Here is a 23,565-nt window from a genome sequence, read left to right on the forward strand (position 1 = left end):
CCCTCGCTCTAGGGAGATGCGATTTATTTGTATTAAATAGTTAAATGTAAAAAGTAGTGCAAAAATAGAAAATTTAAAAAAAGTAGTGAGGTTATGTTCATGGGTTCAGTGTCCATTCAGAAATCGGATGGCAGAGGGGAAGAAGCTGTTCCTGAATCGTTGAGTGTGTGCCTTCAGGCTCCTGTACCTCCTCCCTGATGGCAGAGGGGAAGAAGCTGTTCCTGAATCGCTGAGTGTGTGTCTTCAGGCTCCTGTACCTCCTCCCTGATGGCAGAGGGGAAGAAGCTGTTCCTGAATCACTGAGTGTGTGTCTTCAGGCTCCTGTACCTCCTCCCTGATGGCAGAGGGGAAGAAGCTGTTCCTGAATCGTTGAGTGTGTGCCTTCAGGCTCCTGTACCTCCTCCCTGATGGCAGAGGGGAAGAAGCTGTTCCTGAATCGCTGAGTGTGTGTCTTCAGGCTCCTGTACCTCCTCCCTGATGGCAGAGGGGAAGAAGCTGTTCCTGAATCGTTGAGTGTGTGCCTTCAGGCTCCTGTACCTCCTCCCTGTTGGTAGCAATGAGAAGAGGACATGTCCTGGGTGATGTGCCCAAGATGGAGCTGACCGAGTTTACAACGCTCTGCAGCTTGTTTTGATCCCATGCAGTCACCGCACCCCTATATCAGATGGTGATACATCCGGTTAGAATGCTCTCCACGGTACATCTGTAGAAATTTGCAAGCGTCTCTGGTGACGTACCAAATATCCATGATACAGTGTCGACGAAACTCGTCAAGGTAACAATTGTGTTTCCAAAAAAAAAAAAGCAATTAAAAAGAAAATATCATGCAAATAAATTGAAGAAATAACTTTGGAAGCAGAGAAATGATTGAACTTAACAAATCCTGAGCGTTAGAACATGCCTGGTTGCAAAATGAGTTGCCGTTCTTCAGCCTATTTCAGGCATCATTGGTGTCCTGAGCAACATTTACTCCTCAACCAATAAAACATCGGGCTTGGCCGTATATTTTAATATTGTTTATGTACATACTGGCCAATATGTTAGTCTTGCTAGAATATTCTGCAGTGATTACTGCAGGTTTTCATTGTGGCATTAATCTGAAAATAAATGACAAGACAGAGTACTAAGCTGTTCGGGAACTAATTACATATTGATTTTACAAGCAACTTTAAATTTTCTAGGTTTTACACGATATGTATTGAAATAGATGTTGTTGAAGTTTCTGTGAGGCCTCCGTCGGTCAGGGTCAGCCATGGATGTTGCGACCAAGCGGTCTAGATACGCAAGCCTGGGCAGTACGATATGGAGAGCAAGCTGTTGCCCACGCAGCAGGCTCCACAACTCCACGCATCTGATGAGTCCAAAGGAACGGCAGAGACCGATACAGTTCGGCACCAGCGATATGGCGGGAGTTGGCAGTCGGCGTCGAACTCAGCGTAGGGCTGCCTCAGGGACTCCAGCTCTGGATTTTTCCCGGAGCCTCCCCCCCCCCCCATGAGTGGGTATAGCCGCACGGCAGCAGAGTTTTGAGATCAGAGTTTTCCTTATCTTAGATTAGCTGCCAACCATGGCTGACGAGCCCCATCTGCCCGAAGCAACTGGTTTTCAGGTGCCAGTAACCTGCCTTTGCCCCTTCTCCTGTCAGTAGAAACGGTTCCAGCAGGCTTAGTAGCTAAGCCACGCGTGAAGGCCAGGAGCTGGGCCTGGTTATCAAAGGCTACCATTAGGTAGTGAGAACTTATCCCCCCACCCTGGCTATAACAACCTTAAGGAGCCAGTTCTTAAAACTGGGCGACAAATTTTGTGCGCTAACGTTCCTGAAAAGTTTTTGGAATGATGCCACCGGACCAGCTGAGGCCAATCAACCTTTTGTGCATTGCTCCAGACTTCCAGCATCTGCAGTCTCTTGTGTCGTGCTAATTCTCATGTTGCAAATGGCCATTGTGGCAGCTCCAGAAGGTTCTTTCTTTAAAACAACTGATAATCAAACAGCCTGTTGGATAATCAACAGATCTGAAAGGTGGATATGAATGCAAGTAGATACGTTTGCTCCCCAATATTAATTAAGCCAACTCTTACATAGCAACACACACAAAATGCTGTAGGAACTCAGTAGGCTAGGCAGCATCTGTGGAAAGGAGTAAACAGGTGATGTTTCAGGCCGAGGCCCGTCCAGTCCTGCCTGAAACGTCGACTGTTTACTCTTTTCCATAGATGCTGCCTGGCCTGCTGAGTTCTTCCAGCATTTTGTGTGTTTTGCTTGGATTTCCAGCAACTGCAGATTTTCAAGCAACACACACACAAAATGCTGGCAGAACACAGCAGGCCAGGCAGCATCTATAAGGAGAAGCACTTTCGACGTTTCGGGCCGAGACCCTTCGTCAGGACTGCAGATTTTCTCTTCTTTACAACCTTTACAGAAATGTATTTATGTGTTTATTGAGACAGAGCATGGATTAGGCCATCCAGGCCTTCAAGCCACAGTGGAGTCCCCCGGTTTAACCCAAGCCTACTCATGGGGCAATTACCAACCAGTACGTCTTTGGACTGAATTGAATTGACTTTATTACTTACATCCTTCACATATTTGAGGAGTAAAAATCTTTACGCTAATTGGACAATGTGCAATTTATAGTAATTTGTAATAAATAGTATGCACAACAGGACAGTCAATATAACATAGAAATACAGTTGTGTCAGCTTGAATTAATCAGTCTGATGGCCTGGTGGAAGAAGCTGTCTCAGAGCCTGCTGGTCCTGGCTTTTATGCTGCGGTACCATTTCCTGGATGGCAGCGGCTGGAATAGTTTGTGGTTGGGGTGACTCGGGTCCCCAACGATACTTTGGGCCCTTTTAATACACCTGTCTTTGTAAACGCCCTGAATAGTGGGAAGTTCACATCTACAGCTGGGCTATCTGCACCACCCTCTGCAGAGTCCTGCGATTGAGGGAGGTACAGTTCCCATTCCAGGTAGTGATGCAGCCAGTCAGGATGCTCTCAATTGTGCCCCTGTAGAAAGTTCTTAGGATTTGGGGGCCCACACCAAACTTCCTCAACCATCTGAGGTGCTGTTGTGCTTTTTTTCAGACTACATGAGATCCTTGGTGATGTTTATGCGAAGGAATTTAAAGCTGTCCACCCTCTCAACCCCAGATCCATTGATGTCAGTAGGGGGTTAGCCTGTCTCCATTCCTCCTGTAGTCCACAATCACCTCCTTTGTTTTTGCAAATGTAGCATCCATGCCCCAAATTTACCCCCCCCCCCCCCCCCGTTCGCCTAGGGTGAACCCATTTTGTTAGCCTGAACAGTTAACACCACAGTTACTGGTACTGAGAGCCCTACACGACATTGAGACAGAGGTTGTTTTCTTGAACACTACTGTGTCAGGGTGATGACTTCTTCTCTTTAGGCTGCCTCATTATTATTTGAGATTAGGCCAGTCAGCAAATTTTTGGAGCCGTGGGTGGCGACGCAGTCATGTGCTGAGAGAGAGAGTAAAGGAGGGGCTGAGTCCACAGCCCTGAGGTGCACCTGTGTTGAGGGGCAGAGGAGGTGAGGGAGCCCACTCTTACTGCGGGAGGAAACCAGAGCACCCGGAGGAAACTCCCGCGGTCATGGGATGGACAAACTCCTTGTGGGAAATCACAAGTGGATGTCAAATCCCTCAAGCAGTGCTGGAGTCGCTCGCCAGGTCTGGTAGGCTTTATGGAGGGGAGAAAACAGGAGACATTTCGGATCAAGGACCTTCATCAAAACTGGAGGGGAGGGGGGTAGAAGCCAGAATAAAGGTGTAGCACAGGTTGTGCTTCCTTTTTACTGATGATACACCTACCCAATCACAAATCTACTGATTGTCATCCAATCACATTGGTCCCCTGACGCGTTGGGGCGATCTCCCTGGCATTATTGACAGCCTTATGTCAATCATGACATCAGGAAGTGGATAGATGCCGCTGATTGGTACAATCGGATGCATCGTCATCGAAAAAAAGACGGAAATGTAACGCTTCCAGCATTTTCTGCTTCCACTGCATCCCTTCATTGGACGTTGCGGCGTGATCGACGGCGCTGGGAGCCGGTGGGCGGCCGCGGGGGGCGGGCTCCCGCCCACGAGGCTGTCCCCGCCTCCCCCCCCTCAGCTCCGATTGATGGCCGAGCGGGGCAATCAGGAGGCCGGGCGTCGAAAGCCCCCTCCCTGCCAATGAGCGGGCAGGGGCGGGATTTCCGCGGCGAGTTCTAGCAAGTTCGAGAAGGGTGCATGGTTAGTCGGTGAGGTGCTCGGACCGCGCTGGGGATGGATCTAGCGAAGGTGAGCTGGCCGGATTAAAGCCTTTCAGTCGAAAACAAAACAAAACAACAACACACGGTTAAATCGGAGGGGGCTGCGGGACGCATTGTGAGCTATTGGCCGCCATGTGTGTGTGTTATAACAGGGCGAAAAGTGTGTGTGTGTGTGTGGGGGGGGGGGGGGGGGTTGTGTTGAAGAAAGCCACGTTAAGGATCAACTATTTATTTTTTTTTAAAAAAACCAGATACTCAAAGACCACAGCAGTAACTTGTGTCAACATGAGCATAAAGTGCATCTGAAAAAAAAAATTAATCGGGCAAAAATGTAACTTGGGCATATGTTGCTGTTTGAAGTGCATTGGGAGGGGGGTTAAAAGTTCCCCTGACTTGTAATCTTTCTCTCTTGTAGGCCCATGACACTTCTATTTGTTTAAAAACTGCCCTGATGCCCTCCTCTGAGGAGATTCATTCAGTCCCATGGCCCTGTCTGAGATGCCCTGGGCAGATACTATGAGGTTAAAGTTGATGGAGACCTCGTGGTGTTATAACCTTTAATTCCCTTCCTGCCTCTTCCCAGTGACTGATTGTGGGGGGGCTTGGGATCTTTCTGAATCAGGTGTCTGTTCTGAAAAGGATGGGGTGGCCATTTGTGGAGAGTGGGTCTGACTTGCTTTTTTTTAAAAAAAAAGAGCTGACACAGACCTGGAGGCTGGAATGATCTCTCTGCCTGTGCTCCATGTTGACTGCGAGCGAGAGAGAAGATAGATGAAATCCTCCCTGTAGCGCAAAAGCCCCCAACAAATGGTGGTCTATTTATAGTTGGCTGTCTCTGCTGTTGGCATGGAGGGGGAGAAAAATCCAGAGAGTATTTTTGGTTCACGGTGCCTTACTTCATCCCCAGCCCAAGCTAGCCCCCCAAGCTATCAGGCTCCTCAATACCCAGAGCCTGGACTGACACCAACTTACTGTCCTATTGTCCTGTTTATTATTTATTGTAACGCCTGCACTGTTTTGTGCACTTTATGCAGTCTAGTGTAGCTTTCTCTGTGTTGTTTTTTTACGTAGTTCAGTTTAGTCTTTGTACTGTGTCATGTAACACCATGGTCCTGAAAAACGTTGTCTCATTTTTACTGTGTACTGTACCAGCAGTTATGGTCGAAATGACAATAAAAAGTGACTTGACTTGAATCACCCCCCCCCCGCTCTAATGTTCCAAGCACAAATCCTTGACAGCCTTTGACCAACAGAAGCTCATTAAGTTGAGGTGCCTCGTTTACTGCCCTGTTCCAGCTCGGGGTATTTTGGCATTCGGTTCCAGCGCCGCCTGTGAGGAGCTTGTGCGTTCTCCCCCGTCACCGCGTGATTTTCCTCCCACAGTCCAAAGGTTAGTAGGTTCATTGGCCATTGTAAGTTGTCCTGTGATTAGTTCAGGTGCCTTGCCGTTGTTCAAGTCAAGTCACTTTTTAATTGTCATTTCGACCATAACTACTGATAGATACAGTACACAGTAAAAACGAGACAACGTTTTTCAGGACCATGGTGTTACATGACACAGTACAAAAACTAGACTGAACTACGTAAAAAAAAACAACACAGAGAAAGCTACACTAGACTGCATAAAGTGCACAAAACAGTGCAGGCATTACAATAAATAATAAACAGGACAATAGGGCAAAGTTTCAGTCCAGGCTCTGGGTATTGAGGAGTCTGATAGCTTGGGGGAAGAAACTGTTACACAGTCTGGTTGTGAGAGCCCGAATGCTTCGGTGCCTTTTCCCAGACGGCAGGAGGGAGAAGAGTTTGTATGAGGGGTGCGTGGGGTCCTTCATAATGCTGTTTGCTTTGCGGATGCGGCGTGTAGCGTAAATGTCAGTGATGGCGGGAAGAGAGACCTCGATGATCATCTCAGCTGACCTCACTATCCACTGCAGGGTCTTGCGATCCGAGATGGTTCAATTTCCAAACCAGGCAGTGATGCAGCTGCTCAGGATGCTCTCAATACAACCCCTGTAGAATGTGATGAGGATGGGAGGTGGGAGATGGGCTTTCCTCGGCCTTCGCAGAAAGTAGAGACGCTGCTGGGCTTTCTTTGCTATGGAGCTGGTTTTGAGGGACCAGGTGAGATTCTCTGCCAGGTGAACACCAAGAAATTTGGTGCTCTTTACGATCTCTACTGAGGAGCTGTCGATGTTCAGCGGGGAGTGGTCGCTCTGTGCCCTGATCTCTTTTTGTTTTGTTCATATTCAGACAGGTTGTTGGCTTTTCACTAGTCCGTTAGCCACTGCACCTCCTCTGTAAGCTGACTTGTCATTCTTGCTGATGAGACCTACCAGAGTTGTGTCATTGGTGTGAGCGATCATGTCTCTCCATCCATCATGGTCCCCGACCCCCCGAATTGTTGTTGCCTCCCTTGTTTCTAACCATGACGTTAATCCGTCTATCATTTTCAATCTGTCTGCCTCTGCTTCTTTTTCCTTCCAGCTTTCCAGTCGTAACTAAATGTTCTAATGTCTCTCTTCGCATGATGTGTCCAGAGAATTTTGATTGCTGTTTTCTGATTTTTTTTTTAAGTAATGTAAGTTTGGTTTTCGTTCTCTGTAGAACTTCGTTGGTTATCCTGCCCGTATATGATAATGCATAGCATTCTTCTGAGGAACCACATCTCTGCTGCATTGATTCTTTTTTCCATTGCATTTGTGATGGTTCATGACTCGCAGCCGTACACAAATATAGGAAGAATGTAGCAGCTGAGAGCTCTAGGTGGATCTTCTTCTTCCTCCTTGCGCCCTTAACTCCTAGTGGAGTCGTCGAGGCGCCGACATGACAAGCTTTATACCAGTCTGTTCCAACGGTCGCGTTTGTGTGCCAGGGCCTGGGTCACCACAAAGGTTTTTCCTGTCCATTCTGTAATGTCCATCCATCTTTTCCTCTGTCTGCCTCTCCTTCTTTTCCCCTCCACAGTTCCTTGTAGAACGGTCTTTGCAAGGCCTCTGGATCTTGTTACGCGGCCGTACCATCTCAGCTTTCTTTTCACCGTTGTGAGAAGGTCTTCATGGGGGCCAATGTGGTGCTGGATGGTCTTGCGTTCTTGCTCGTTTGTGATGTGGTCCAAGTATGAGATGTCCAAAATGTTGCGATAGCACCTCATTTCCAATGCCTAATGCCTGTATCTTCCTCTAGCTCTGCTGTGAGGGTCCATGTCTCGCATGCGTACAGGAAGAATACCAATGCATGCAGGAGTCTGATCTTGTACTTCGTGGTGATGTTGCTGTCCCTCCATATTGTCTTGAGTTTGGACAGTGCAGTCATTGTGTGGTTCTTGCCAGGACTTCTGGTCTTGATCCTTCATCACTGATGGTTGCCCCTGGGTATTTGAACTGCTGCGCTGTCTCAAGTTTCTGACCATGGACTGAGATGTCCGTTGTGATGGCACCATAGGCATTCGCCATGAGCTTGGTTTTCTCGGCACTTATTTCCATTCCAGACTTTGTGGAGGCTCTGTCAAGATGGCGGACCAGGTTGGCCAGTTCGTCATCTTTTCCTGCAAATCCCTCAGTGTCATCTTAGCAAATCTTAGATTTGTGATGTTCCTCCCTCCGATGCTGACTGTGGCCACATGATCTTCTGGGGCAACACTCATAATCCTTTCCAGGAAGATGCTGAAGAGAGTGGGGGAGAGGAGGCAGCCCTGATGGACTCCTATAGAGGTATGGAACCACTCCCCAATGGTGCCCTGAGCGAATACTGCACTGGTAGCCTTGGCGTAAAGCTGATGAATTGTATGAATCAGATTCTGCCCCATGTTGAATTTCTCCATGGTGGACCATGAGGCATCATGCCAGACTCTGTCAAATGCCTTCTTGAAGTCTATGAAGACGTGGTAGAACTCTCTCTGGTGCTGAAGGTGTTTCTCACAGAGGGTGCAGAGGTTGAAAATCTGCTCAGTGGTGCTTCTGCCCTTATGGAAGCCTGCTTGTTCCTCGGCAATGATGTCTTCTGCCCGAGGTCTCAGTCTGTTCAAGATGATTCTGAGAATTACCTTGCTTACATGGCTGATCAAACTGATGGTTCGGTAATTCTGGCAAAGTTAGAGATTGCCTTTCTTGGGAAGCACAGCGATCAGCGACTGAGTCCAAGGTGTCGGCCATTCACCTGTCTGCCAGATCTGATGGCAGATGGTGGTAAGCATGTCTATCGTGGCCTCACCTCCATAGTTCAGCAGGGATGTTGTCAACTCCTGCTGACTTCACGCACTTCAGTGATTGTATTGCGGCTTCAACTTCTTCACACATGATTGGATAGTCATCCCCATTGGAAGATTCCTGTACATTCAGCACGCTTGGATCCCCTTTGCTCTGGTAGTCGTACAGTTCTGAACAGTACTCTGTCCACCTTTCCAATATTTCCTTTTCTTCTGTGAGACTTCTGCCATTTTTGTCTTGGTTGGTGTTCACTTTGGCCCGTTTTTCTTTGGTAAGATCTCTCACCAGTTGGAATACCTTCTTTGTGTTGTTGTTGGAGAGGCTGTCTTCAACGTCCACACATTGTTCAGCTATCCATCTTTGCTTCGCTTCCTTCATTTCCCTCCTGATTTCCTTGTTGATTTTCCTGTATTCTGTTCTTCCCTCTTCCGTGTTTTTATCTTTCTTTAATTTCTTTCTGTGTCACAGATATCCAGTATCTTGTTAGTGACCCATGGATTAGATATTAAAGGTGGGTGTCAGTTGCTCTTTTCTTGTTTGTTAGGATGTGTCTCAATCCTGTGATTAGGCTAGGGGTTAAATCGGTGAGTTGCTGGGTGGTGTGGCTCTCTGAGCTATGTACCCTAAATAAGTGCAGTTGAATCAGGTTAATTGTCCTAATTAAACAGCTGCTCCAATTAGCTGAAGTTTCATGGAAATAGTTAGAAGGTATGTTTTTAAAAAAAAAAGTCAAACTATCATTTAAGTGAGGATCGAATTGTGCATTTAAATGAAATACAGGACAGACTAGAATGCTAACAATATTACTGGGGTACTATGAAACTATATTAGTCCCTAATAGCTGTTGAAGGAGGAATTCGGTGTATGTTGTTGTGCTCTTTTAACTGTAAATTAGCAAAATCATTTCAGACTAGTGCAGATAATGGACTGTTCATACAATGCTATCTGCTATTTCATCCTCCAAATCTTTATTTTCCTTGTGACATTGAAGATGATTGTCGATACCTTCAAAACCTTTGTAGTTCCTAACTTGTTGAAGTAGTGAAACCCTTTAATTTTCACTCCTGTGGTAACTGCTGGAAACAGCGGTGAGCAAAGCAGCTCTGAATTGTCTTACTGCAAGTTTCTCACCAGCTATCAGTGACAAAAGTCACTGTTTTTTTGAACACAAGCGCACACAACTGGCACTTTATTTTAAGCTGTTCACTCTAAGCATGGTTCAGTGTTTGACGGCACACATCTGATGTTAGAAACTGTTCTAACTAACTTGGGGCAAAAGTCCTCTGTCCCAATTAAGCAGCATAGTGTCTCAAGTAAATGAAGGGAGTCCTTGATTAGCATTTGTTCTTGAAGAGTTGTCCCAAATAAGAGGCTGTCCCGATTACTGATGGCTCAATAAACTGGAATCCATTCTGGAGAGCCTTAGAGAGGTGCTATGCAATCCCTATTGTTTTGGCAGAAGTATCTAAGGGATTACCTCACCTTCACTGAGCTAAGATGTAAGAAAATTCCTCAGCTTCCTAAAATTCAAAATCTCCTTTATGATTTTATTTTCAAGAAAATAACCAGTGCAAACAGAAATGGGTCGTAAATCAAGAACCAGTCAACCTCCACATCAAGTATACCCTATGCTTTGATCTCCATAGTCATCTGTGGCATTGAATTGCACAGATTCACCACCCTCTGGCTAAAGAAATGCCTCCTCATTCTGCTCTCAGGGAATGTTCTTTTGTTCTAAGGCTTTGCCCTCTCATCCTAGACCTCTCTAGGAAACATTCTCTCTAGGCCTTTCAATATCCGATAGGTTTCACCAAGATTCTTCACCCCCCCCCCCCCCCCATTCTTCTAAACTAGCGAGACTGTGTGTGTCAAAGCTGGTGTCCATCTTGTGAACTGTCTGAGTTAATAATGTTTACCTTCTAGAACACACAAACTTCAAATTTAATTTGATCACAAGTGAACACAGCATCACAACTGGGAGCAGCTTTCATCAAACTGTGTACTTTATTTTTACCCTTTTATATTTGAGAGTGCTGTCTTGACCAGTGGCTAGTCTTCCTGCAAAAAAAATGCATTTTTAATAGTTTCAGAAGACTTAAATTGTTCAACTTGAAAGTGACTTGTGTTTATCTAGTTAGTTTCTCAGTCATTCTTAATGACAGTTGCTCGTGTATTGCCAGTTAATGTTGGTGGTTTGGGGGGAGGAAGAGTACCTAGACAAGGTAGAGCGGAGTGTCTGATAGGAACCAAATGTGAGTGAGCTACCCCAGAATGGACTCAAAGCCCCTTCGCGGGAGGTGCTACCCCTTCCTGGACACCCCAAACATGCACGTTTGCATGCCACAGTAGCCGCATCCCATACACTGCTTGGAAAGGCAGGCTGAATCAGGTGAGGGTAGCCGGTGAGCCTTGTCTCATGATGAGGTAGTTAGACAAAGTCAGACCAGACAGATGAGATCTACAGTGAGATCCAACACCCAGGAAGGTGGTTCTGCAGAGAACAAAGGTTATGAAGAGGCACAGAAGAAGTTACGGTCATCCGCTGCAACCAAGGCAGACTCCAGTTGTGATGACTGCTTGTACCACTGGGCCTGTCGAGAGGATGGAACTGTCACAGTGTTCCACTTTAAACTCTCCGGCACAGGTTTCCTGTCATCAGTACATACAACGGGCAATCAACAGACGGGGTAGACAGTGAATGTCTTTTCCTGAATAGGAAACTATAAAGCATAGGTTCCCAACCTTTTTATGCCATAGACCTCCACTGTTAACCCCAGGTTGGGAATCCCTGGTTTAAAGTGAAGGGCAATATTTGAGTAAGATCTGAGGAGTAAGTTTTTCCTCAGAGATGCTGTCACATCTACTAAAGCACGAAGGAGTTTGAATTGTGCACACAAGGTTGTTATACTCTGCCTTGTTGGCATGTTAAGTATATTTCACAATCGTGTGCAATCACATTTTCTTTTCCGGTTTCTGATGCAGACTGTGTTGACAATGTGGAGTTTGCAATGATGTTTGCAGATTTTAGAACTGGCTCAATGAAGAAGTAGAAACTGATACACCAAAAACTGGTGAGGTCAGGAGCATGCGGCTACAAGGAATATTTATGTACAATACAGAAACTGGTGTTACCCGTGTGTATTGTCACAATGCAAAAGTTGCTGGAGAATTTGCAAGTGGGAAGAAGTGGAGTGATATTTGGACACTTGAATTTTTAAAACATCATTTAGCAAGCAAATCACATATGGACAGTATGCAAAAGCTCCAGCTAGAAAATCCTTCATTACCCGCAACAGGGCTACTACATATGTTTTGTGAGAGTGCAGATGAATGAGAGCAAAAATGATCAAACCCAGAGGAGATCAGAGTTCTTCTGGACAGTGTTTTGCTAGCTGTTAAAATGAATACTTCTCGATATAAAATTCAGTACACGCATGTCGCTGGGCAAAAAATTGCACAGCACAAGGTTTTTGCGCACTAGATCTAGTCATTACAAATTGGAGGGAACATTGGGTACAAAGTATAGGTGTCCAATAGAGCTTTTATGTTAATTAAAAACCATTTGGATAGGTACATGGACAGAAAAAGCTTGGTGGGAAATGGGCCAAACACAAATAAATGGGATTAATTTAGGTAGACCTTGATTAGCATGGACAACTTGGATTGAAGTTACTGAATAACTGGGCTACATTATCTCTTCATTAAAAGGTAAAGTGTCTTATAACCTGATTCTAATAAGCTTATGAGCGTGATGGTAGTTTCAGTAATTACAACAGGCATCAGATTTCTGAACAGTCTGCGAACCATGAGCTCGTTGTACGTCTTTCACACTGATTTTATTTCTGCACTGCACTGCTGTTGCAGAACAACAGATTTCACAAAGATAAACCTGATTCTGAACATTGCACAAAGTGAGATTAAAATAACAGGTGTGTAGATTTGGGTTTCCAGCTAAAGAATTGGGCAATATTTTTAGTTTAATGATGGATGGCAAATTTGTACAAAAGCATTAAAGAAGGAATTTATTGTAAAACTCTTGTTCCCCTTCAGGTGAATGAACTCAAGGAGAAGGGTAATCAAGCCCTGAGTGCTGGGAAGATAGATGATGCCATCATGTGCTACGGTGAAGCCATTAAACTGGACCCCAAGAACCATGTACTCTACAGCAATAGGTCAGCTGCTTATGCGAAAAAGGGAGATTATCAGAAGGCCTACGAGGATGGCTGCAAAACTGTTGAAATTAAACCAGATTGGGGCAAGGTAAGCTACCTTGAGAGGAGGGAAAAGACTGCTATTTTCTCTGTCGGCTTTGAGGTTTCATTTATTACTGAGCCTATTCAAAATGCTGAAAGGTAAGGTCACTGAGTCGTGTACCTCAAGCTGTACTCCCTCACTTGGTGATATGATGATGTTTTTGTCTGTGTGTGCTCCCGTCTGCAAATTAGTTTGTGATTTTAAGTAGGTCTACTAGTTTTTGGGAAGAAGATTTGGTCTTTGCTCAAAATAGTTGTGGCAATTACTTGAACAACTAATTTGACATTTAGTAAATTTGATATATAGACAAAGGGAGATTGCAACATGGATGTGCCAGAATGCCACATTTATTTATCGGGATACAGTATTCCGGACCCAGCAGTCCCCCTATTTAACCCTAGCCTAACCTCAGGACAATTAAAATTAACCTGCATCTTTAGACTGGGAAGAAACTGGAGCAGAAGAAACCCACGTGGTTACGGGGGGAAACGTGCAACCTGCTTACAGACAGTGGTGGGAATTGAACCCTGGTCACCTGTTCTGTAAAGCATTAATCATGATGCTACCATGCCACCCCACAGTAAATATGTAATCTACCCATTGTAACCTGCATTTTCTGGTGATACCTTTTATTTTGTTGATAGAAATTTGGAACAGGTGAATTTGCATAACAGCATTGTGTATGTGGTATCAAGGCAAACATCACTTGATGTCATTGAGTCATAAAGCAGCTTTCATTGTTGGCCCCTGACATGGGTCTTGGACTCCATGCCTTGTAATACTAACAGCTAACCAGCACCATATTTAGATAAGCTTGAAGACACAAGATTGCAGACGCTCAGTGTGGTGCAATAAATGAGATGCTGGGGGAACTAAGTGTGGAGACAAATGGACAGTTAGTGATCTGGTCGTCTGGTCTGAAGGGGAGATGGACATTAGCTTTACTTCTGTTCCCATCAGCCCAGCCTACCTCCCTTATCCCTTATTTCTTTTCATGCTCCACCCTCCTTTGCAATTAGATTTCATCAAATTGCAGAACTTTACTCGTCAACTCCATTCCTGTTATTCCTCTTTCCCTCCTTCTTCACCCCCAGCCCCGACCACATCCCAACTCCTTCTCCTCCACCTTTTTATACTGGTTATTTCCCAGATCTTTAAAACCAGATGAAGTGTCTTGACCTGAAACATTATCCATTTCTTTCTAGAAAAGTTGCCTGACATTGCTTGATTTGTACAATTTTACTGAAAGTACTCTTGCTCCAAGATAGTGTGCCTGTTTCATTGGGAATCAAGATAAATTCCTGAAGAAATGAAGACAGCTATCATTGGTGAATATATGTGATGGTAACAGAACTGCCTGTCTGCATGTTTTATTAATTTTAAAGGATTCTTGTACTTTGGGGTGAATGCAAGCAGGCATTTTCCACTGAGGTTGGGTAAGATTAGAGCTAGAGGTCATGGGTGAAGGCTGTAAAGTGACATATTTGAGGAAAATCTGAATGGGAATGATTGTGGAACAAACTGCCAGTGAAGTATTGGAAGTAGCTCAATTGCAAGATTTGGGAGGTTTTGGAGAAGTACATGGATGTGAGGGCTATGGAGGGTTACATTCTAGATCAGAGATTCACAACCATTTTTTTTGCCATGGACCCCATGTTGGGAACCCCTGGTCTAGGTGCAGATTGATGGTATGCAGGTAGATAGTTTTGCTACTACTCCATATATACACCAATGATAGATTTCAGGAATTCAGACTAATACTCAATGGAATAGGTTGTCTTTTTTGGGTCTAGATAGGATAACAGTTCACAAAGGAAATGGCCTGTTTCCATGCTGTAGTGTTCTATGACACTGACACTAAACAATAATTTCTCTGTGTCTTGGACCAATATCACCTGTGAATGAACAATTCAGTTTAACTCTATTTAAGCTGCTGTTTTAACCAAAACAAAATTATCTCCAAAACAGTGCATAAGGGCTCTGTTTTTTTAAAAAAATCTTCACTTAGCTCTGACTTTCAATATTTTCCTCTTGCTTTTTTGAAACCTTTCATAAACATAGTATATCAGAATCCAGTTGTAACTAGCCCTGAATTAGATCGGTGTGGAATAGTTGAGAGATCGTTTGCATAGTTCTACTGTTCCTTCAAACTTTCGCAGTTACTTGAGTTCACATCACAAAACTATATTTTCATTTGTTCTACTTAGGGTTACTCGAGGAAGGCTGCAGCCTTGGAGTTCCTCAATCGCTTTGAGGAGGCAAGGAAAACGTATGAGGAAGGTCTAAAGCATGAACCAGGAAACCAACAGTTAAAGGATGGAATGCAAAATGTGGATGCCAGGCTAGCAGGTAAGACACCAAGGAGATCAAATTTGCAATGTCTAATTGATTCCTTCCAGCTCAAGAAAGTGTTAGAGAAGCTGTCAGAAAAAGCTTAACCTTGGACAGGGGTCTACGGTAAAGGAAAGTATTTTCATTGGGGAAGGTGAATTATAATGATGTAAGGCAGATCTTGGGAGTATAAATTTGGTCCTGAGGTACTTAGAAATGTACAACGGAAAAGTTGAATTCACTTGGGGAGTACTTGAATGGGGTTTGTCCTGTTGATACAGAGAATGCAGGTAAAGAACCATGGTCGACAAGATGTGGAACATCAGGTCAAGAAGAAGGAGGAAGCATCCTTGAGGCTTAGGAATTGAGGATCAGACAGAACTCTTGGGAGTTATAAAGTAGCCAGAAAGGAGCTTAAGAAGGAACTTAAAAGAGCTGGAAGAGGAAATGAAGGCTTAGCAAGAAAGATTAAGGAAAACCAAAGGTGTCCTACACATTTGTGAAGAACTGGAGGATGACGAGTTAGAGTAGGACTAACCAGTGTTATAGAAGAAACGTGGTTGAATTTGAAGGAGGTAGGAGAGCTGCTTAACGAATATTCACCAGTGAGGGATCTTGACGATTGAGGTCAGTGTAGAAGAGGAACGTGTTGATGTTGAGAAAGCGGATGCGCTAGAACTTTCAGGGGGAAAATTAGGATGGATAAGAATTTGGGGCTGGGCGGGTTACTATGTGAAGCAAGGGAAGAGATCACTGTGCCTTTAGCGATGATCTCTGTGTCCTCTTTGGCCAGAGGATTAGTATCAGTGGCAGATGGTGTTTCTTTTTTCAAGAAAAGTAATACGGGTAATCTTTGGAATTATTGACCATTAGGACTTATCCCAGTTGTGGGCAAACTATTGAAGAGGATCCTTAGAGACAAGCACTGGCAGAAGCATAGTCTGATTAGAGATGCTCAACATATCTTTTTTGAGGGGTAGGTATTGCCTCATAAGTCTGATTGACTTTGAGGAAGTGACAAAACAAATTGAAGGTAGCGCAGTGGATGTAGTAAAGAGTTCGACAGGCCGGTGTTTTATGCTGGGTGTTGAATATGGGAAGTTTGGGAGACTCCCAGCTTACCGGATGGACACATCTGCGGCAGGTGTGTCAAGCTTCAGCTCCTTGGGGATTGCGTTAGGGAACTGGATGGCATTCATCTGGTTAGGGAAAGTGAGGAGGTGATAGAGGAGCTATAGGCAAGTAGTCACACCGGGGCCTTGGGAGACAGATAATTGGGTAACAGTCAGGAGAGAGTAGGGCAAGAGTCAGATACAAGAGATTACCTCTGTGGCTGTCCCCCTTAACAATAAGTACTCCTGTTGGAGGGGGGCAGGACAGCCTACCTGGGGGAAGCAACGGTGGCTGAGCCTGTGACTCAGAAGAGTAGGGAAAGGAAAAAGGCAGCAATAATAGGGAGGAGTCTGACAGGTGATTCTGTGGACACAGGAAAGAAACACGGATGGTAGTTTGCCTCCCAGGTGCCAGGGTCTGGGATGTTTCTGATCGTGTCCATGATATCCTGAAGTGGGAAGGTGAGCAGCCAGAGGTTGTGGTACATATTGGTACCAATGACACAGGTAGGAAAAGGGAGCAGGTCCTGAAAAAAGGGAGACTATAGGGAGTTATGAAGGAAGTTGAGAAGCAGGACCTCAAAGGTAGTAATCTCGGGATTACTGCCTGTGCCACACGACAGTAAGTATAGGAATAGCGTGAGGTGGAGGATAAATGCATGGCTGAGGGATTGGAGCATGGGACAGGGATTCAGATTTCTGGATCATTGGGACCTCTTTTGGGACAGACATGACCTATACAAAAAGGGTTGGTTGCACTTGAATCCAAGGGGGGACCAATATCGTGGGGAGGTTTGCTAAGGCTGCTGGGGAGAGCTTAAATTAGAATTGCTGGGAAGGTGCAGTTGGTTCACAAGTACAGCTTGAAGACAGTGTGAGAGGGAGAATAGGCAGGTGATAAAAGGGATACACTCAGACCGATGGTTTGAGATGTGTCCATTTTAATGCAAGAAGCATCACAAACAATGCTGGTGAGCTTAGAGTGTGGATCAGTACTTGGAGCTATGATGTTATGGCCATTACAGAAACTTCAGTGGCCGAGGGACAGGAACGGTTTCTTAGAGTGCCAAACTTTAGATGTTTCAGAAAGGACAGGGACGGAGACAAAAGAGTTGGGGGCGTGCCAGTGTTGATCAGAGATAGTGTCACGGCTGTAGAAAAAGAGGAAGTCATGGAGGGATTGTGTATGGAGTCTCTGTGGGTGGGGTGGAAGTTAGGAAAAGAAAGGGATCAATGACTCTACTGGGTGTTTTTTTTTAAATATACCACCCAATAGTAACAGGGACATCGAGGAGCAGATGGGGAGACAGATTCTGAAAAGGTGTAATAATAACAGGGTTGTTGTGGTGGAACATTGATTGGCATCTCCCTAGAGCAAGGGATTTAGATGGGGTGGTGTTTGGTGAGTTCAGGAAGGTTTTCTGACACAATATGTAGATATGCCTACAAGAGGAGAGTCTGTACTTGATCTAGTATTGGGAAATTAACCTGGTCAGGTGTCAGATCTCTCCATTGGAGAGTATTTTGGAGACGATGATCACAATTCTATCTCCTTTACCATAGCATTGGAGAGGAATAGGAACAGACAAGTTAGGAAAGCATTTAATTGGAGTAAGGGGAAAGATGAAACTATCAGGCAGTAACTTGGAAGCATAAACTGGGAACAGATGTTCTCAGGGAAATGTATGGCAGAAATGTAGCGAATGTTCGGGGATGTTTGAGTGGCATTCTGCAAAGGTACATTCCAGTGAGACAGGGAAATGATGGTAGGGTACAGGAACTGTGATGTACAAAGGCTGTTGAAAACCTAGTCGAAAAGAAAAACTTATAAAAAGTTAAAAAAAAACTAGGTAATGATAGAGATCTGGAAGATTATAAAGCTAGCAGGAAGGAGCTTAAGAATGAAGATGGAGAACCAGAAGGGGCCATGAGAAGGTCTTGACAAACAGGATTAAAGAAAACCCCAAGACATTTTGCAAAAGGATAAGGCATGAGAGAATAGGACCAATCAAGTGTGACAGTAGAAAAGTGTGTATGGAACCAGAGGAGATCGCTGAGGTACTTAATTAATACTTTGCTTCAGTATTCACTACAGAAAGGATCTTGGCGATTGTAAGGATGATTTACAGCGGCTTGAAAAGCTTAAGCATATTGACATTAAGGAAGAGGATGTGCTGGAGCTTTTGGAAAGCATCAAGTTGGATAAGTCTCCAGGACCAGACGAGATGTATCCCAGGCTACTGTGGGAGGCAAGGGAGGAGATAGCTGAACTTCTGGCAATGATCTTTGCATCATCAATGGGGCGAGACAGTTTCTGAAGGATTGGAGGGTTGCAGATGTCGTTCCTTTATTCAAGAAAGGGAGTAGAGATAGCCCAGGAAATTATAGGCCAGTGAGTTTTACTTCAGTGGTTGGTAAGTTGATGGAAAAGATCTTGAGAGGCAGGATTTATGAACATTTGGAGAGGAAAAATATGATTAGGAATAGTCAGCATGACTTTGTCAAAGGCAGGTCGTGCCTTACAAGCTTGATTTAATTTTTTGAGGATGTGACTAAACACATTGATGAAGGTAGACAGTAGATGTATATATGGATTTCAGCAAGGCATTTGATAAGGTACCCCATGCAAGGCTTATTGAGAAATTAAGGAGGCATGGGATCCATGGGGACCTTGCTTGTGGAAGAGTGGTCGTAGACCGGTCATATTCTGCATGGAGGTCAGTGACCAGTGGTGTGCCTCGGGGATCTGTTCTGGGACTCCTTCTCTTCGTGATTTTTATAAATGACCTGGATGAGGAAGTGGGGGGATGGGTTAGTAAGTTTGCTGATGACAGAAAGGTTGGGGTATTGTGGATAGTGTGGAGGGCTGTCAAAGAGGTTATAGCAGGACATTGATAGAATGCAAAACTGGGCTGAGATGTGGCAGATGGAGTTCAACCCAGATAAGTGTGAGGTGGTTCATTTTGGTAGGTAAAATATGATGGCAGAATATAGTATTAATGGTAAGATTGTTGGCAGTGTGGAGGATCAGAGGGATCTTAGGGTCTGAGTCCATAGGACACTCAAAGCTGCTGTGCAGGTTGCCTCTGTGGTTTACTCTATAGTTTCCACATCCTCACTACAGGAAGGGTGCAGAAGAGATTTACAAGGATGTTGCTTGGATTGGGGAGCATGCCTTATGGGAATCGGTTGCGTGAACTCGGCCTTTTCTCCCTGGAGCAGCGGAGGATGAGAGGTGACCTGATAGAGGAGTACAAGATGATGAGAGGCGTTGATTGTGTGGATAGTCAGAGCCTTTTTCCCAGGGCTGACATGGGTAACACAAGAGGGCACAGTTTTAAGATGCTTATAAGTAGGTACAGAGGAGATGTCGGGGTAAGTTTTTTACGCAGAGAGTGGTGAGTTCATGGAATGGGCTGCTGGCGACGGTGGTGGACGGGGATACAATCGGGCCTTTTCAGAGTCTCTTGGATAGGTACATGGAGCTTAGAAAAATAGAGGACCATGACCATCGGTAATTTCTAAACTGCATATTCGGCACAGTATTGTGGGCTGAGGGGCTTGCATTGTGTTGTAGGTTTTCTATGTTCCGTGATAGGCTCATTCAGAAAGTCAGGCATGGGATCTGGGAAAACTTGGTTGCGTGGATTCAGAATTGGCTTGTCCCAGAATGTGGAAGCAGTAATAGAGAAGGAACAGAGCCATCTTGGGGTCTGCATCCATAGATCCTTCAGACTTGTCTTACAAGCTGATGGGGTGGTTTAAAATACTTGTGTTTTGGCCTCTATTAGTTAGGGAGTATTATTGTTCTACAAAACCCTGGGTAGACCACACTTGGAGAGTAACTTGGAGTATTGTATTCAGTTCTAGGCACCTCATTATAGGAAGAATGTAGAAGCTTTAGAGAGGGTGCAGAGAAGATTTCAAGTTAGAATTTTATTATCTGAGTACATACACGTCACCACATATAACCCTGAGATTTTTTCCTGTGGGCAAACTTAGCAAATCTATAGAACAGTAACTAAACAGGATCAATGAACAACAAACTGTGAAAATGCAAATATAAATGAATAGCAAGAAATAACACATCTGAAGTAACATGAAATGAGAGTATGAAATAACAAAATAAAGATTTCTTAAAGTGAGACCATCTGTTGTGGGAACACCAGAAATGGAATGAATGTAGTTATTATCCCCTTTCGTTCAGGAGCCTGATGGTTGAGGGGGAGTAACTGTTCTTGAACCTGGGGGAAGGCACTGTTGTGCTTTCTATGCAATTGTATTTGTATGATGGGTCCAGGGCAGGTCCTCTGAGATAGCGACACCCAAGAAGTTAAAGATACCGACCCCTTCCCAACTATGACCCTCTTATTGCTAACTCATGGACCTCTGGTTTCCCTCTTCTAAAGTCTACAGTCAGTTCCTTGGTCTTATTGACATTGAGTGGTGTTATTATTACACCACTCAGCTAATTTTCAGTCTTCTCTCCTCCCCCCCCCCCCCCCCACGCTGATTCATCACCACCTTTGATACGGCCCACGACAGTGGTGTCATCTGAAAACTTAGCCAGATAGTCATGCGTGTATAGTGAGTAAAGCAGGGGACTGAGCACACATCCCTGCGGTGCTCCTGTGCTGATGGAGATTGTGGAGGGGATGTTGGTGCTAATTCAAGTTGGCTGGGATCTGCAAGTGCGGGAATCCAGGATCCATTTGCACAAGGGGGTATTGAGGCCCAGGTCTTGGAGTTTGCTGATTAATTTTGAAAGGATTATGGTATTCATCAGTTTTATCAGGATGTTGTCTGGATTTTAGAATGTCTAATTAGGAAAGGTTAACTGAGCTGGGGCTTTTCTCTTTAATGAGAGCTAACTTGATTGAGTGTATAAGACGAGAAGCATAGGGTGGACGGCTGAGACTTTTTCCCAGGCTGGCAATGGCTCATACAAGAGGACATAACTTTAAGGTGATTTCAGGAAAGTATAGGAGGAACATCGTGGGTAGGTTTTTTTCAACCACCGGAGTGTGCAATGCGCTGCTAGATTACATTAGGGATTTTTAAGAGCTGCTTGGATGAGCACATGGGTGAAATTAAAAATAATGAACAGCTATGTGGGAGAAAAGTGTTAGATTGATCTTGGAGTAGGTTAAAAGTCTGAAGGGCCTGTACTGTTCTTTGTTCTAAAAATGGAGCTCATATGAAAGACAAATACAGGGTGTCGAATGTTCAAAATGCATATTCTGTTTCTGAAGTTTCATTCTTGAAGCTGATACTGTTTGGAAAGGTGGTGCAAACAATCTTAACTTTATTATGAGAGAATTCCTCAAGTTCAATTGTACTGCTCCTAAGTGTCTTGAAACAAACAATGGATCTTGTTTCGCTCTGAGCTTGAAATCAATTGAGGGCAAAGAAGCTGGAGCAGTTTATTATGCATTTTTCCCCTATATACTTAATACTTGGGTAGCAAAGGGTAATAACAGCAAATTTTCATTCCATCACTAACAATGGAATTAAAGTTGAGCTACTCATGCCCTTTTAGCAAATAGTGGAGGTGATAATGTGCATTATTGTATTGTTATTTATAACTTATTCCTGTCTCTTGATTAGTGCTAATGGATGAATCATAGTTTATTCGATGTTTGACAAGCCTCTTATGGTGATTTACGTAATTTACTGAGTGATTCATATTTTTGATTTAAAAATACCTGCAGGAATATAATTCTTCTGGAAGCTGTAGTAATCCTTTTTGTTTAATTTTCAGAAAAGAAATTCATGAACCCATTTGCCTCTCCAAACCTATACCAGAAACTGGAGAGTGACCCCAGGACGAGGGCTTTACTCAGTGACCCTAATTACAAAGAATTGATTGAACAGTTGAAAAATAAACCAGCTGACTTAGCCACGTAAGTATGATTTCCCAGTCAAGATGTTCCATTATCATGTTTGGAGGGTTCTTCATGGATAATTAACCTTCATTTGAGGTGACTTGTTAATGCCCTTTACTCCCTTGTTACTCTGGTCAGCTGAATACACAAATCTAGTTCCTGTTCCAAATGCATAACAATGGAAGAAATATTTAAAATATAGTGAATACCATCTGCTGGATATTGAAGGGAAACAGATTTGAGCAATTATATACCCAATCTAATAACTTTCTTTTACTACCTGTGCAGAAACTGCTGAATTTCTGTAGGGTGATTCTAAGTGTTTACTGTGGCCTTTGGGCCTCCTGTTTAAACAGCAATCTTTTGGCAAGCTGTTAACCTGGGGTCAGGAGACAGCAGCAACATATTGTCCACATACACATAAATAGGTGAGGATCATTATTGAGAGCGATTTCTTTATCTTGGAGCCATTTTCAAAGACTCGGCTAACCAATTACGATTTTAGACCTGGATCATTCATTGTTTCAAATTTCATGACATATGCCAGTGATATTAAATCTGATTCTCTACCTGCCCGTTAGGGAAATTTAATCCCAGATTCCATTGTGGAGGTGTGGGTAGGCGTAAAGCTAATAGTGTAAGATTTCCTTCTTTCCTCTCCATTTATGTCTTTGGAAAATTGCTATTTTAACTAAAAATGTGAAAGTTAGAATAATAGGAAAGTGCAGCACAGAAATGATCTCTTCAGCCCATCTAGTCTGTGCCACACCATTTAAACAGCGGACTCCCATTGATCTGTACTGGGACCATAGGCCTCTATACCCCTACCATCCATGTATCTATCCAAACTTCTCCCAAGTGTTGAAATTGTGCTCGCGTGCACCCATTGCACTGGCAGCTCGCTGCACACTTTCACCACCATGAGCAAAGTTGTTTCCACTTGTGTTCCCTTTAAACTTTTACATTTTAATCTTTCTGGAGATCTGTCCAAGAGCTTCTGGGTATGATTCTCCTTTGCGTAACTAATGCAGTTTTCCACAATGTTTGGGTATGAGATGAAACCATTCCCTTCCTTATTAATTTTCAGGTATTGTAGTGTAATTTTAAGCTTTCTGATCTAGCAAAGACTTCTGTTGGGCTGTGCGAGATCTTCTCTCTTCTCTCTCTCTCTTCTCCACCCCACCCCCACTCCCCGCTCCTGGACATTAAAAGCCACGTTTATTAAACATGGTACAGTGGTATATTTGTGAAATTTGTTTTGTGGCAGCAGTACGGTGCAATACTTAAATTACTATAAGTTGCAAAACAATGAGGTAGTGTTCATGGTTCATGAACAATCTAATGGCAGAGAGGAAGAAGCAGTTCCTAAAATGTTGTGTGTCTTCTGGCTCCTGTAGCAGTCCAGACCATTCAAAAATATCTCTGCCTACCTTTCTGTTAAGCTAATGTCCATAACTATCCAAGTCAGAGTATTTTGGAGATTCGCCATTTT

At 44.1% G+C, this 23,565-nt stretch overlaps 1 protein-coding gene across 2 annotated transcripts in view; it reads left to right on the forward strand.

The window, feature by feature from the left end:
- Positions 1-23,565, forward strand: part of stip1 (stress-induced phosphoprotein 1) — a 39,355-nt gene that overhangs the window by 1,999 nt on the left and 13,791 nt on the right. Inside the window, exons 1-4 of one of the 2 annotated variants that reach the window (XM_073031230.1) lie at positions 4,160-4,311; positions 12,542-12,751; positions 14,953-15,094; positions 21,950-22,091. In XM_073031230.1, the coding sequence (XP_072887331.1) occupies positions 4,297-4,311; positions 12,542-12,751; positions 14,953-15,094; positions 21,950-22,091 (509 nt within the window). In that variant the 5' untranslated portion in view covers positions 4,160-4,296. Of the gene's footprint in view, positions 1-4,159; positions 4,312-12,541; positions 12,752-14,952; positions 15,095-21,949; positions 22,092-23,565 lie in introns of those variants that run through there. The other variant, XM_073031231.1, reaches the window with a different exon arrangement.

The sequence above is a fragment of the Hemitrygon akajei genome, chromosome 28 (genome assembly GCF_048418815.1).
Source record: "Hemitrygon akajei chromosome 28, sHemAka1.3, whole genome shotgun sequence".
In the NCBI taxonomy this organism is placed as follows: domain Eukaryota; kingdom Metazoa; phylum Chordata; class Chondrichthyes; order Myliobatiformes; family Dasyatidae; genus Hemitrygon; species Hemitrygon akajei.